The following is a 13,893-nucleotide window of genomic DNA, read 5'->3' as shown; positions in this document are numbered from 1 at the left end:
GGGGAAAATAATAAAATTATGGAAGTCTTCCTAAATCAATACCACAGAGAAGGGTTTTTTCCCTTGCATAGGATTAATCCTATGGGAGGAGCTCTCTTCTCTTATATAGCCCTTCCAGGAGTCTCAGTTTGGTTCTGTTAGAAATAGCGCTGTAATCTGATTAGAAGATTTGGCCTTGGTTTTGATCAATGCCTACCAGAAGCCTCCCAGTAACATAGGGAAAACTGGTTTTTGTCACGGACAGATTAAAACAAATCAGGTTATCACCAGAGAACTAGCTAAGCTTGCTGCTCTGGAGAGGGCATCCTCTTTCCCTACCTCTCCATATATACTGGTCTCCATCAGTTGCCAGTAGTGCTTTCCCAGATCTTTACTATAAGCACTGTCAGCTGTGAAATCTCTCTGCTCAGGAACATATGAAGTCTTTTCTCTGCCTTTGTCATCTGGAAACAGCCATTGAGTCAGAGGGCTGAGTCCAACTCATGGGAGGCCACCACACTAGGGAACATTTTGTGAGGGAGGGGACCATAAAGACCCCAAGATGGATGCACTTTATATCCAGCCCCTATAGCAAGAAGGAAGGCCAAGGCTAAGGGCTGCCACAGGCATAGCGAGCTGACATCTCAAAAGAGGAGAATGCCTCACACTCTCACTGGGTCCCTATCCTGGTGCCAGTGCTGCAGGCTGCTCTGCTAGTGACCGCATGATATTTTTTCCCTGCTCTCTTTGTTCCAGCTGATGCAGCAGCAAGCCGCGATCATGGCGTCAGTGGCGCAGGGTGGCTACCTGAACCCCATGGCAGCCTTTGCCGCAGCCCAGATGCAACAGATGGCGGCTCTGAACATGAATGGGCTGGCAGCCGCACCCATGACACCAACCTCAGGTAAGAGGCAGGGGGTTGGCGAGGGTCAAGGGCAGGACAATCTGGCTAGATCCCAGAGAAGACCTGGCAGGACATGTTAGATGATGAGTTCAACCTCAGAGGGTGTTTTACTAAAACATTGTTCTTGCTGGTGAAGGCCACCAGAACTGAGGACTGGAGTCAGCTACAACTTTTTGTCCTTTGGGAGAGGGAAAAGGGCAGAGAAAGGCTGTTACCCCTCTACCAGAGCTGAGGACAGCTGGGCATTAGCTTCTATGTTATGAAATGGTTGTAAGGGTAGAATCTCCTGGTGGAGGTCAGTGACTAGTGGTGTTTCTCAGTGGTCTGTAATGGGACCAGTACAGTTCAATATCTTCATCAATAACATAGACTGTAGGACCAAGTATGCTCTCAGCAGGTTTACAGATGACACAAAACTAAGTGGTGCAGTTGACATGTTTGATGGGTGGGATGCCATCCAGAGGGTCCTGGACAAGCTTGATAAGTGGGCCCATGTGAACCTCATGAGGTTTAACAAGGCCAGATGAAAAGCCCTGCACCTGGGTTGGGGCAACCTTCAATATCTGGTACTGGTGCATGAAGAGATGTATGTGAGCCAACAATGTGTGCTTGCAACCCAGAAAAGCTGCATCATGGCCAGCAGGTCAAGGGATGTGAAGACGTCCCTGCTCATTCCTGGGGAACTGGATCAGATGACCTTTAAAGGTCCCTTCTAGCCCAAAGTATTATGTGATTCTATGATTCAGTGAGCAGACAGTTAAACTGAGGTGGAGACAGTACAGACTTTCTTGGATTTGGAAGTACAAGAAATCATTTGGTCAAGGAACCAATAAGGCAGGTATTCGTGGAGTGGCATGTGGTCTAGTAGCTTAAAAGTAGGGTGGCAGGTAAAGTGGGGCCAAACCACGAGAGGAAAGGAGTTAGAATTCTGAGAACTTTGCAATGTATCACTGAGACTGACAAGGGAGGAGAAGACTGAAATGTACATCTTCAGCAGACAATTTCTAAGGGACAGGTTGTGATAAAAGGGTTCTTGATGTGATGTGGGTTGGTCCTATGAAAGACACTGGGGATGGGATTCTATTCAGAAAGACATGTCATACTAATGCCCTTGTGTGAACCTTGAAGCCTCCAGCTGGCCTGGAGGGGACCAGCTCGACAAAGATTTGAGATGAGACATGGGAGAAGTGAGCTATGCCTGAGCCAGCTGTGGTGCAGGGAGCATGGGGCAGAGCAGGATTTGGGATTCCAGAGCAAAGCAGTGAGAGAGGAGAGGAGCAGCTTCATTGCTTAATATGGAGAGGCCTGCATCAGCCCTGAAGCAGGAAAGGGCCATCTGATGAAGCAGCCAGGGAAGATGCCTCATGGCTGAGGATGGCAGGGAGTTAAGGGACCACAGCAGTGCAGGCTTGCGGGCTGTTCTTAATGAACTGAATTCTGCTAACCTGTCTGCCAAAGAACACCTTTCTGTTCACACAGAGCTTAACATCTCTTTGCAATCAGTAGCTGGGAACAATGTCAGCAACTACTGGATCAGAGGTGTAGCTTTTCCTTTGTTTATATTACAATATGAGTGGTGAAAAAAAAGGAAAGAAAGAAAGAGAGATGTCATTCCACTCAAACTTATAGGAAGCCAAGGAAAAGTACTTGACTCAAAAATATTATACCACACATTTTGAAAAACATGTTTACACAATGATAAATGTATAAACAATAAGTCAATGGAGCTACTGCAAATCCAAATAGAAAAGTGGCTTAATTATACGTGCACCCTTTAAACCCACTGCTGGACAGATTATCATATTTGCATTAGCTAGATTTGATTTGTGTTGGTGGGAGCAGGGAGAGTCAAACAAAGACTGCCTGGAATTCAAATGCTCTCAGGGCCTGGAAACTCAATCCAGGTGGTAGTTTGTGATGGCACCATCACAGAAAAGCACACACGATCTTTTGCATATAAGTCTTGGGAGTGCACGAGTTCTGTGACATAGATGTGTAAACACCAGTGCAAGAGCCAAATTCTGGGCCTGCCATGATACTCAGCATGTGCAAAATATCCTAGTCTGCCTTCAGCTTAAGTTCTGCTCCTTTTCTGATGTGCCCCATGCCTTTTGAGGACTGTTAAACTCTTACTGTCAGAATGCAGGAGAGGAAAGTTTATGGCTTTTACACAATTTCCAGGGCACCTGTGACTGGTCATTATTGAATATAAGATGCTGATTTAGATGGTTCCTTTACTCCTTTTATGGTGGCAGATTTTTCACTCTCCTTATGAAATATTTGCAATCATCAACACTATCCACTTTAGCAGTATTGCAGACCTAACCTTGAATGGGTAACTTCCTTCATGAAAAAACATTGTAATGGGTTGTGGAAATGTCCATTGATAATTATTCCTTGGGTGAAATGTTTAGAATTTGAAATGACTCCTTGTATTACTACAACACTCACAAAGCTTTTGATAAGATGCATAGAAAATGTTTCACATAATGTCTGAGCAAGCAAGCCTACAACACTAACAGGGATTTCTGAGTAGCCAGGAGATATCTGAAGCCTAACATGAATTCTCCTGCTGGCTTTTGTTAGCATTCAGAAAGCCAAATAGAAAATGATCATTCTGCTTCATAGCAGGATTCCCAGTCATTGAAGTATATCTTTGTTCTGACTTGGAATGAAAATGAAACATTTCAAAGTTCTCTGAAAACCAAGCATTAGAAAAAGTGTTTGGAACATTAAAAAAAGAGAAATGTTTTGATCTTTCCTAAGCAAAAGTAAAAATGTGCTAGAAAAAGGACGCTGGTAGCCCAGAAGTCCTAGAGGCTTTAGAGGTATTAGCTGAGCACAGTGCCTCTGTGCTGGTATCTCCAGTTCTCCTAATCCAGCTAGTTTTCCATGTATCCTGCCTCTAGCGGAGTGGGTTCCTTGGAATGTGGCTGTGAGTTCATTCAGGCTCGTGAGTTCACATGGGTCCTGGGAACTTTAAGAGTTTTAAATCCAGGCATATCTGATAGACTAGAGACAGGCTCCACCTCACTTGGCTTTAACTATAAAAAAGTTACGCATATAGTTTAAACTAGTCACTTGGCTTTCCTTCAGTCAATGGAGAGCAGTAGAGAGTCCCAATGGGTTATTAAGACCGTAAAACCAGTGTTGTCTGCTAGCATTTTGACAGTTCCCCATCAAGAGTCAGATTTATCTCACACAACAGTCCATAATTGCAAGGCAATTAAACTGACATCTCTCAAATTTGGTTCAAGTTTTGCATTTCTCCCATTATTGGTATAATTAAGGTGAAAAGTGTGTTTGCAGTGGGTCTGTCACTGCACAGGAGGGCCAGAAGTGAAATTTCATTTAAGATTCCTTCCTTGTCTTCTCCCTCCCTCCATGTTGTAAATCTGCAACTGGTGTAGCTGCAACAAGAAATCTCAAACCAAGGATGAAATCCACAACTGGCATGCATCATCACCATTTGTTCTCTGTGGTGGCATTATGCCAGTTTTACTCCAACTACAGCTCTGACCTCTCCAGGGTGGTTCGTTATAAGAAGAAAATTAAAGAATTGCAATGAATACGCCTAAACTCCTTAGACGTGCACAGAATAGTAAGCACAAATCCCTTGCTGCAATTTTAGAAAAAAATTACTTACATTGTCTATGCAAATAAAGGAGAGATTCAGAAAAGCAACTGAAATTTTAACTAGCCTTTGTGATTTGCAAGCTGATGGCATATGCTAAGAGCATTGCCTTTGGACTTCAGTTGCCACCACTGGCTCCGTGTACTTCTGTAGAGGATATTTTTAAAGGCCAACACCATTTAAATAAGCAGGAGGTTCTCTGCACAGGGTATAAGAAAAGAGACAAAATATTGCCTGCTTTTTGGGCTAGCCAAATGAGAACTTATTAAAATGTCTCGTGCATTTGTGTTGGATTTCTTAAAGCATAAACACAGATTTAAGCAGTCAAAACAGAAAGGGTCATTGGGCACCGGAACAGGCTACCCAGGGAGGTGGTTGAGTCACCTTCCCTGGAGGGGTTTAAGGCATGGGTGGACAAGGTGCCGAGGGACATGGTTTAGAGCTTGATAGGAATGGTTGGTCTCGATGATCCGGTGGGTCTCTTCCAACCTGGTTATTCTATGATTCTATGATTCTATGAATATAAGTGTCTTATTGGACTAATGTCATGGAACGCTGCTTTAGTGAAGACAATTTCTGCAATTAGTTTAAAAAAAGAGGTTACTACAAAAAAATAGTGCTATCAATCAGTAGTACACCTTAACACTAAAAGATAAGATAGCTTAACTTGCCACCCACAGCTAGCATAAATAAAAATATGATTTCATACTTATTGAGTGCTCATTTTTAGCCTCCTGAAACATCCTGAATACATTGCAAGAAGTCAAGATGCCCAGTCATTTTAAACATACATAGAACATGATAAGGTAACAAAGGGATGTATGTATCCAGTGGATGATAGTATCCCACCAAAAACATACGGACTAAATTGTTTTTCTGAAATAGAAGCATCATAGGAATTGTCTGGGAATAAGAGGAGGATTATGATTTCTTAAAATAAACAAATCTAGCCCAAATTTTCTCTCCTGTTGAGTGGGAGTTTGCTGATAAAACTCTACAAAGTCAAGTTTGGGCCAAAAAGTGACACTAAAAAAAGAGCATCACTGCTGCCTTTAAGCTACAAATCAACCTGCCAAACTTTTTAAGATTTTGTTGTGCTGAGCAAACTCAGAATGAGTTGTACATGAAACATGTATTCATGAGAGTAGAGACAGAGTTGTGCTGGAAATTGGTAAGCCCACAAAGCAGACATCTCCAAAAAGAAACTGGGAGGAACTTCTAGAAAGGTGGTACTGAGATTTGCTTCTGGTGCTAAATTACATCTAGGGAAAAAATATCTGATTGTTTAGCAATTTAAACAGGTAATACTCCAGGGAGAAATTTGAGGAGGAGGGGTGATATGTCTATAATCTTCTCTTGCCTGAGGTTAGCTGTGGTTCCAGTCTAGAGACCACAATCACCAAGCAAAAGTTTGGTTCTGTTGAAGATATTTTTGCAAGCCTTTCTTAAGTGCTTTCCAAATAGAAGAGCAATGCCAAGTAGTCCTTTTCTTCCAGTGACTGCTTGGGAGATTTTTCGTTTCTTGAATTATCAGAAGATTTCTGTGTTGTGGTCGCAGCTGTTGTGTCAGTAGTTTTCTCTGAGTAGTTATTGCTTCCAGCACTTACCAGCTCTGATTTTGTGCCTTCTCAACTTGCAGGTGGAAGCACGCCTCCTGGCATAACTGCACCAGCTGTGCCTAGCATCCCATCTCCAATTGGGGTGAATGGTTTCACTGGCCTCCCGCCGCAGGCTAATGGGCAGCCCGCCGCAGAAGCCGTGTTTGCTAATGGCATACACCCTTACCCAGGTAAGCCAAACCAATGCTGGGGCCACAACCTGGTCCTTCAGTCTTAGGGAGATATTCCATATCCATGGGCTTTGTCTGGTACAAGCCACATCAGAAGTATTATACCTCACACCACAAAGGCTCGCTGTAGCATTGGTGAATTATCTTATCCAGGTACAGTTGTTATACACTTAAATCTTGATGGTAGGCATCAAGGGCATGCTGGAGGGGGAAAATTTTTATGCTGAAAAATTGAGTGCTCATCTGCTGGATGACTTGTCTGGCAAATACCATCAGGACTCTCAGCATGTTTCGCTTTAGCTAAAATTCGATCTGAGACCTGACCTGTTCACACTGACAGATCTCCTAGCAGTATTGCCAAGGGCCTCGCTCCTGACTCGTCCTGAAGTAGCTGTTAAGCTTATTTGCATCTCCCATCACCCATCATTGCTATCTCCTGCTGAAATTCTCCTGCAGCTGTACAGCTCTGAGAAGATGAGTCTAGAGGGTCCATGTCGCTGCTGACCCAAACTGCTCCATGTGTCAGACCATGTGCACAGACAGTGGATTCTGGGCTGCAAAACATTTGCTGCATCCAAATCCTGTTGCCTTATAAGGCCTGGAGACTGGAGCTCCTTTAATATAGCCACAGAATGGGCATAGCTTCACCCTGTTGAAGCACACCACTGGACAGCTACTGCTGGAATTCACAGACTGTGACTAGCTCAAAAGGGGTGAAGAAGTGATTTTGCAAGCCCTAGAAGTCAGGAAGGAACGAGGGAAGTTAAAGAATACATACCTACATCTGTACTTGTATTTACAAAGACACGGACATTGAGGCTTCAGCAAGAACTCAGAGGCTTACAAGTCTTCAATATGCACCTAAATGTTTTCAGCATCCTCAGAGAAATAGCCCTCTCTCCCAAGCTGTGTTTCTGCTAGGGAGACAGTCCTTACCATTGCTGTACCCTTAGTAATAATAACAATCATAACAATTAAAATTTAAGTAAATGTTACTAATTGATCCTTGCCACCAGCTGGCAAAGGAGTATTTTACCCTGGGGCCTGTTTAGATTGATCTAGTCTGTTAGGAAATCAAACACTGATTCAAATGCTCCATCCAAAAAGCATGCAAAATCCCTAAGAAAAGAATTCTTTCAATCTCAACCAGTTCTGAAAACTCAGAAGATTCAATATCACAGGGGACTTCATGAGCTACTACGAAAAATATCTCATAACACAGAAATACAAAAGTCTTACCCTGTTACCGCTCAGACAATGTCACTGAAAAAAACCTGTGAATGTGGCAAAGACCAGAAATGTCATGAGTACTAAAAAAAATAGTTTTCATTTTCCACTTCTCCACCTTGTACACATTTAGGCATGAGTTCAGCTTTAATCAGTATTGAAATCAAGGGGCTCACTGTGCTAAAAGTTAGGCATGAGTGTTTGTAGCAGCTTACAGGGATGGTGAGATCTTGGAGGCTTAACAGAATCATCATAAGGTTAGGGAGAACCCTTAGTGTGCCCAGTGATCTCAGCTGTAGCAGCAATAAAGTATACTGCTTTTAAGGTTATACAAATATAGCCATCTATTCAACTTACCATCTATGTATCTACTTGTTTGCAAGTCTGTCATCTCTCTGTTTAATCATCTGTTTCTATGTCTGTCTTTTTTTCTGCTTTATCTAGCCCCTTTTAGGTAAACTTCCATGATCCATTACTGCAGATATTAGAGAAAAGATGATCTTTCTAGATGAATCTTCATGACTTGAGCTTTTGTTACTATCTCCAAATATCCCACATAATTAAAGAAAATTTTCAGTTAGGTATTTCATCCATGATTATATAAAAGTCAATGGCCTTAATCTGATTCTCTGAGTTTTCAAGAGACTTGCTCAGCTAACAATTCACAGCAAGTCCCTGCACAAACACCAACAGCCTAACACACTGAAATGTGATAGTCATCCTTGCTCCACCTCGCTGCAGGCATAGAGGCTCCTCTCTGCTGGTAAAGCTGACATCCAAATAATCTGCTTTGCACAAAGTTGGGATTGATCTCAATGTGTCTTCAGCAGTACATTGGTCTTTCTTGGTACTCTGCCTCCCCGTAATTTAGTGACATCTTAAGTTATAGCAGAGATGTAAAGAGAACAGTGGCAGGCCAAACCCTCACCTCTCATTCTCCTTCTGCCTATCTCCACTAGCCAAGAAACCCTGAAAACTAGTCCCTTTGTAGCAGTTTGGGTGTAGAACACATCATTTGTTTGTTCCTTCTTATTCTCTTCGTTCTCATGAGTATTTATGTACTCTCTAAAACTTTACTCCTTGCCACAGGCTTTATTGAAACCTGGAGTCTAGAAGCATTAAAAAAAAAAAGGATTAGAAATTTATATGGGCAATGAGAACATCCACAGTCACATCAGACTGGTTAAAAATGTAGAGAGGACACAAACCTTCATGCTTTATGATATACGCCAGGCACTAATTGCTTGGAGTTAGAAAGAAATTTTCATCACTGGGCAGCTTATTCCATCATTGTTCATTATGGGATTTTTTGCACTTTCCTCTGTAGCATCTGTTACTGGCGCTGTCCTTTGGTTCTGCATGTCTATGTTTCTAAATGCAAGGATAGAAATAAAATATTAAAGCTGAGCATGCAATTGCACGAACATCATAGAGAAGAAAAGAACATGGCAGTCACCATCCAATGTCAGCATCTTCCAAACAACTTTCTTTTATAGTGTATTTCTCATTCTGAAAGTGGCCAACAGTACTGCAGTATTATGTACATAACTATAGTCTTGCTATGATTATGACATGCCATATATTGTTTAAAGCATGAATTTTGCTTTCAGATGTTCTTTCACACTCCACAAAAGACTCAATGTGGGTTCACACCATTATATCCTGTAGCAAAATGTTCTTTGTTGCCTGAAAATAGCAAAATAGGACAATCAAAATCTGTAGAGTTGTGACAGTAACATCATTCAGACCTGAATAAATCCCATTAATTGTGCACTTTGTCTACACATCCACCTTTTTGTCTAGCTGTAATATTTTTGATGCTACATCTAAAGAACTCCAAAACTCCACAGTCTTCACACTATAAAAACAGGTCTGTATCATGTGATTATATTTACTTTGTAGATTCACTCTTTTTTTTCCTCTCTTCCCTTGTGCTATTTTTTTTTAAGATTCTCTTTGATTGGAGTAGGGACACACATGGTATCACTTGAGTCAGAATACTGAACCATCCATGACTTTGGGGCAAAGTCAAGAGTAGGTCAAACGTCCCCACTCATCAGGTCTCTGATCACAGCCCTAGTGCCTGGAGGAGTTCCCTTCTTCTGTGGCTCCCACAGGCTATGGATTCATGCAGTAGCACTAGAAAACCATTCCTTGCAGGCACATTCTTTGTAAGCCTTGTTCTCACCTTCTCCAAACTCAGCCAGTACATGACGCCTCACAGTGCATTTTGGCATGGACAGAATCAAAAAGGAGCAAATGCTTCCACTTCCACTGGTCTGAGCCCCTTTAGAGAGCTGGCCTTGTTGTTTATTATTACCTGCCCTTTAGTCCTTCAGTTTGCAGAGCTATTGAAGATGGCAATGTGTCACAATGTATAGTCGAGACAAAGAGCATAATCTGTTGTGCCGTGATCTTGTGCGTCACTTTGCAGCAGTGCAAAAGCATTTGCCATTTCCACATTAGCCATAGAAACAGGACTTGTGCTCTCCTGCCAAAGCTTTTTAGCCACCCAGAGCCCAGTGCCTCTCTTGTAACACTGTGTGATGAGCAATAGAAGTGGAGACCATCTGCACCAGTTTCTGCTGTGTCTAACACGATAAGCACGCTCATCTCCAGTAACCAGTAAATGGTGAGAGCAAAAGGCAGCAAACAAGAGAAAGAAAGAATTAGTTGTCAAAGGATCAGTGAAGTGGGATATCTGGAGGAAGGCACAGAGCAAAGCCTCCAGAAAAGTGTAAGGACTGTTCCGTGGTCTTCTGCCCAGTGATAAGCCTAGAAAGAAGCAAAAATATACCCCATAGCATCCAATAGCTCCAAAACTAAGTTATTCCTCCTGGGCCAAGGGATGTCCAGCTTGAGCAGAGCCAGGGATGGATCCAGTGGTATGACAGCTTTATGGAGCCCCAGATAGCAAATGCTTTCCAGGGCACGTAGCATTCTGCACCACATTCAATCTGGCCTTAGGTTGCTGAGGAAAACAAAAGCAAATTTCCCTTGTTTGCTTATAATACATTATAAATGTGTTGCCTCATCTACTGTTCTCAGGCACACAGTGATGCTGTTTCTGCCTACCACTGACAGGACTAGCTCTATCTCTCCTCTCTGCACACACAGCAGAGGTCCTCCCACTCCCCTTTGGTCACACTGTGGGTACATCGGGGCTAGCAAGATGTCAAGTTCCACTTCTTATCTTATTTGGGGTCAAGCCCTCTCCAGTGAGGACTAGTTGTCAGCACAAATGGGCAGCCAAGCCTTTATGCCCAGACGTTTCCAAGCCACCCTTGAGACTGGCAGGAAAGGTGTCCCCCATGGATGAATTCCTGTGCTATAGAAGCTCATGTCTTGGGAACTGAACCGAGAACATCAATTCATTTTCCTTGGCTCAACAAAGAGCTATCAGGCAGTAACCAATTTCAACTACTTCCAGCAGAGAGAAGATTCAAACTCCATCTGTAATTATTATCATTACCCAAGCTAATTTTGTAGGGGCGGAGTTGCCGGAGTGTTAATATGACAGCCTTACCTATTATCTTGTCAATTAGCTAGTGGCGCTACTGATGGGCAGGCTGCTGCTCTGGACCAGCCAATACAGGACTAGTCCTGATCACAACAGACACCATCCAGTGACATTTGGCAAGATCAGGGCTTCCTTTGTGCACGCAGAGAAAGGCATTGACTTACCACACCCCAGTACACACCCTGACAATGAAGTCCTGAAAGATGTCAGTCTAGAAGGGTTTAAAAAGGAGGTGAAACAGGAGAACAGAAAGAGTGACCTGCCTGCACCTGTAAAAGGTACAGGATGAAAACCAAGACCCACAGCATTTGGTGCAGACACATAACATGCCCTAGAAATGTACCTACCTTAGCATCCCTGAGACTAAGTTACTTTCTATGGCTTCAACTGTGTTGCATTTGTCCACCCTAAATTTCCAGGTGAGAGCATTCACATTCATATTTTGTATCAGCAGTTCCAAAACTGCAACAGTTAGCACCTGAAACATCATTATGACTAGGAAGCATTTATTTGACCCATTTGTAACAATCTGCCATGTGCCATAAACCACGCTTTATGAGTAAAATAAATAAGTGAAGGAATGCACTCATTAAAAATATAATAGCAAGTTGCCATCTTCAATTGTAGTCTAAGCTACTTTAATGATGCCATGTACTTCCAACGATCATGCTGCAGCCATAATGAATGAGGTTGTTTAAAGCAGTTGTGGGAGCCTTTCCAGAGCCAAAGTGTTTTCTCCTCTGATCTGGAAGAATGTGTAAATAAAAATCGAGCTCTCTGCTAAGGTTTTCAGCAGCACCTAAGTAAGTTAAGACCTTGAGCTTTATTTTCAAAAAACACTTAAACTAAGCTCCCCAATAGTATAGAGTTAAGTGCCTTAATAGCTTTTAAAACCTGACCTTGATTTATGTGTTTATGGCCTTAGGCAGAGGGAAGGGAGTCTGGTCCTGAGTTTGCTGTTGAATTAGCTTGTCACCTTGGCCAGCCACCTCCAGCTTTCTGCATTTCTGAGTCATCTGTGTCTTTCTTGCTTCATCTACTGGAATTTCTTCATGGCCAGAAAGTACCCCAACTGTGTGTTTGCACAGCACCCATCTTAGCAGGGCCTCAGTTAGGGATGTGGCCTGGAGGTGGATCTACTAAGAAAATAAAAACCATAGTTCTGATTTCCAGGGATAAACTATATGAACTTCATAGTAGTTCCATTTGTTGTCTCAAACAAATATCTACAATACCTGAAGATGCTGCTAAAAGGGATTTTCCAGCTAACAGGATGGAGCAGAGGGCACAAATGCTTTGGGCTTCATGGTTCCTTTGACAAGTCAGGGAAGTGATAGTGGGACAATGTGTCTTTGACTAAGTGGTGTCCAGCACTTAAATAGCAAAACGAGACTATAAAACACAGGATCAGTCTCTGTTTTCTGCCGTATCAGCACATTCTTTCTGTTATTGCAGTTATTGTTGTGTCTGAATACCTAATTAATTACAACAGTAAACGCTGGCTTCTTTAATCACAGCATCAGCTGTCCTAATCAATCTTAATAATATGGAATCTGTACTATGGCACCCATGAATTTTAATCTACATAAATTTCTTAAGACCTCTCACAAGCTTGTTGTATGAAATGATATAATTATGGATATAGATTAGGGCTGTAGAGAGTGATTTAAATTGGATTTAAGGAGAAGGTGAATAGAACCCTCCCACTCATTTATTTATTTATTTATTTAAATCCTGGGCTTCACATAGATTTTGTTTTTCTGCTATCTTCATTTTATTTCCACCACCAACACTGACTGAATATTGATGCCTCTCTTTGAGGGCCCTCCTCCATCTACTCTTCCAGAGGTGATAGTGTCCCAACTGTGGCTCCTGGGAGAGGTATAAAATACCTCCAGGACAGTGAAGAGAATGAACAGATGAGACAGAGCACAAATCTCTGAATCCAGGTGATAAGACATTTTTGTACACCAGCATAGGCAGCAGCGTTGCAAAACAGATTGAAATAGATGGAATGTCTTTCGGGAATTGCTTATCCAATCAGAAGCAGGGCTGAAGAGGATGTCGTAAAGCTGTACAATTTGCTGGTTTCTTCCACCAAACTTAAGTCCCAGAGTGTTTCAGAGGCCCCAAATATACCAGAAACTGCTTTTGTCTTCCAGAAAAACTGGACCTCTCTGATTTTACACAGCAGATTTTCTTGGCTTTCTCTTACCCCAGGCTGGGACAGGAACACTGTGGAGGGGCTCTTGATGTCTTAGGCAGTAACCATTTTACCTTTTCGTCACTACCTCCACTGGCTTTAGCGCAGATCCTCCTGATTTAGACTCCTAACCAGTACAGCAGACTCCATCCCTCTGTCTCCTGCAACCATTTTCACTTGAGGCACTCATGTAACAGCTGTCCAAGGCCAGACACAGTAGCTGAGTTACTGGCATCTCAGAAGGGGTTCTTTATAGAACACCACTTAAACTGATTTTATTTATTTTTAACAACGTGCTTCATTCTGCCAGCTCCACCCTCTCATTCTCTGACAAAAGGGAAATGTCTGCCTAACATTAGCAGAGAGCCCCTTTAAAAAGTTGAATTTCAATCTAGAGACATATTAGTAGTAGGAAAGCTTCCTGATGTTAATTTTAAAGCACTGGTATTTCATGCTGACTTGGGAAATGATCCTTGGTTTTTGGCATCAGGCAGAGGATTCAGAAAGTGACATTAACAGATCTACTTTCTTTGAAAGACTTGGGAGTCATTTCTTGACTTCTGCCTAATGAATAAGTGCTGCCTTCGTTAAATTTATATTTATGGCCAGACAGTAGGTCATTGGCTTGTTTTATGTC

General features: G+C 42.4%; 1 protein-coding gene across 11 annotated transcripts in view; it reads left to right on the top strand.

Annotated features, from left to right (window-relative positions):
• Window positions 1-13,893, top strand: part of CELF4 (CUGBP Elav-like family member 4) — a 718,003-nt gene that overhangs the window by 644,805 nt on the left and 59,305 nt on the right. For all 11 annotated transcript variants that reach the window (XR_011339356.1, XR_011339355.1, XM_069879841.1 and 8 more), the window contains exons 7-8: window positions 736-883; window positions 6,157-6,306. Coding sequence is in view for 9 of the 11 variants with exons in the window: in XM_069879841.1 (XP_069735942.1) it covers window positions 736-883; window positions 6,157-6,306 (298 nt within the window). In the remaining 2 variants the exon portion in view is untranslated. The remainder of the gene's footprint in view (window positions 1-735; window positions 884-6,156; window positions 6,307-13,893) is intronic.

The sequence above is a fragment of the Phaenicophaeus curvirostris genome, chromosome Z, assembly GCF_032191515.1.
Source record: "Phaenicophaeus curvirostris isolate KB17595 chromosome Z, BPBGC_Pcur_1.0, whole genome shotgun sequence".
Taxonomy (NCBI): domain Eukaryota; kingdom Metazoa; phylum Chordata; class Aves; order Cuculiformes; family Cuculidae; genus Phaenicophaeus; species Phaenicophaeus curvirostris.
The sequence above is the reverse complement of the archived record's forward strand: the minus strand, read 5'-3'. Positions and strand labels throughout refer to the sequence as shown.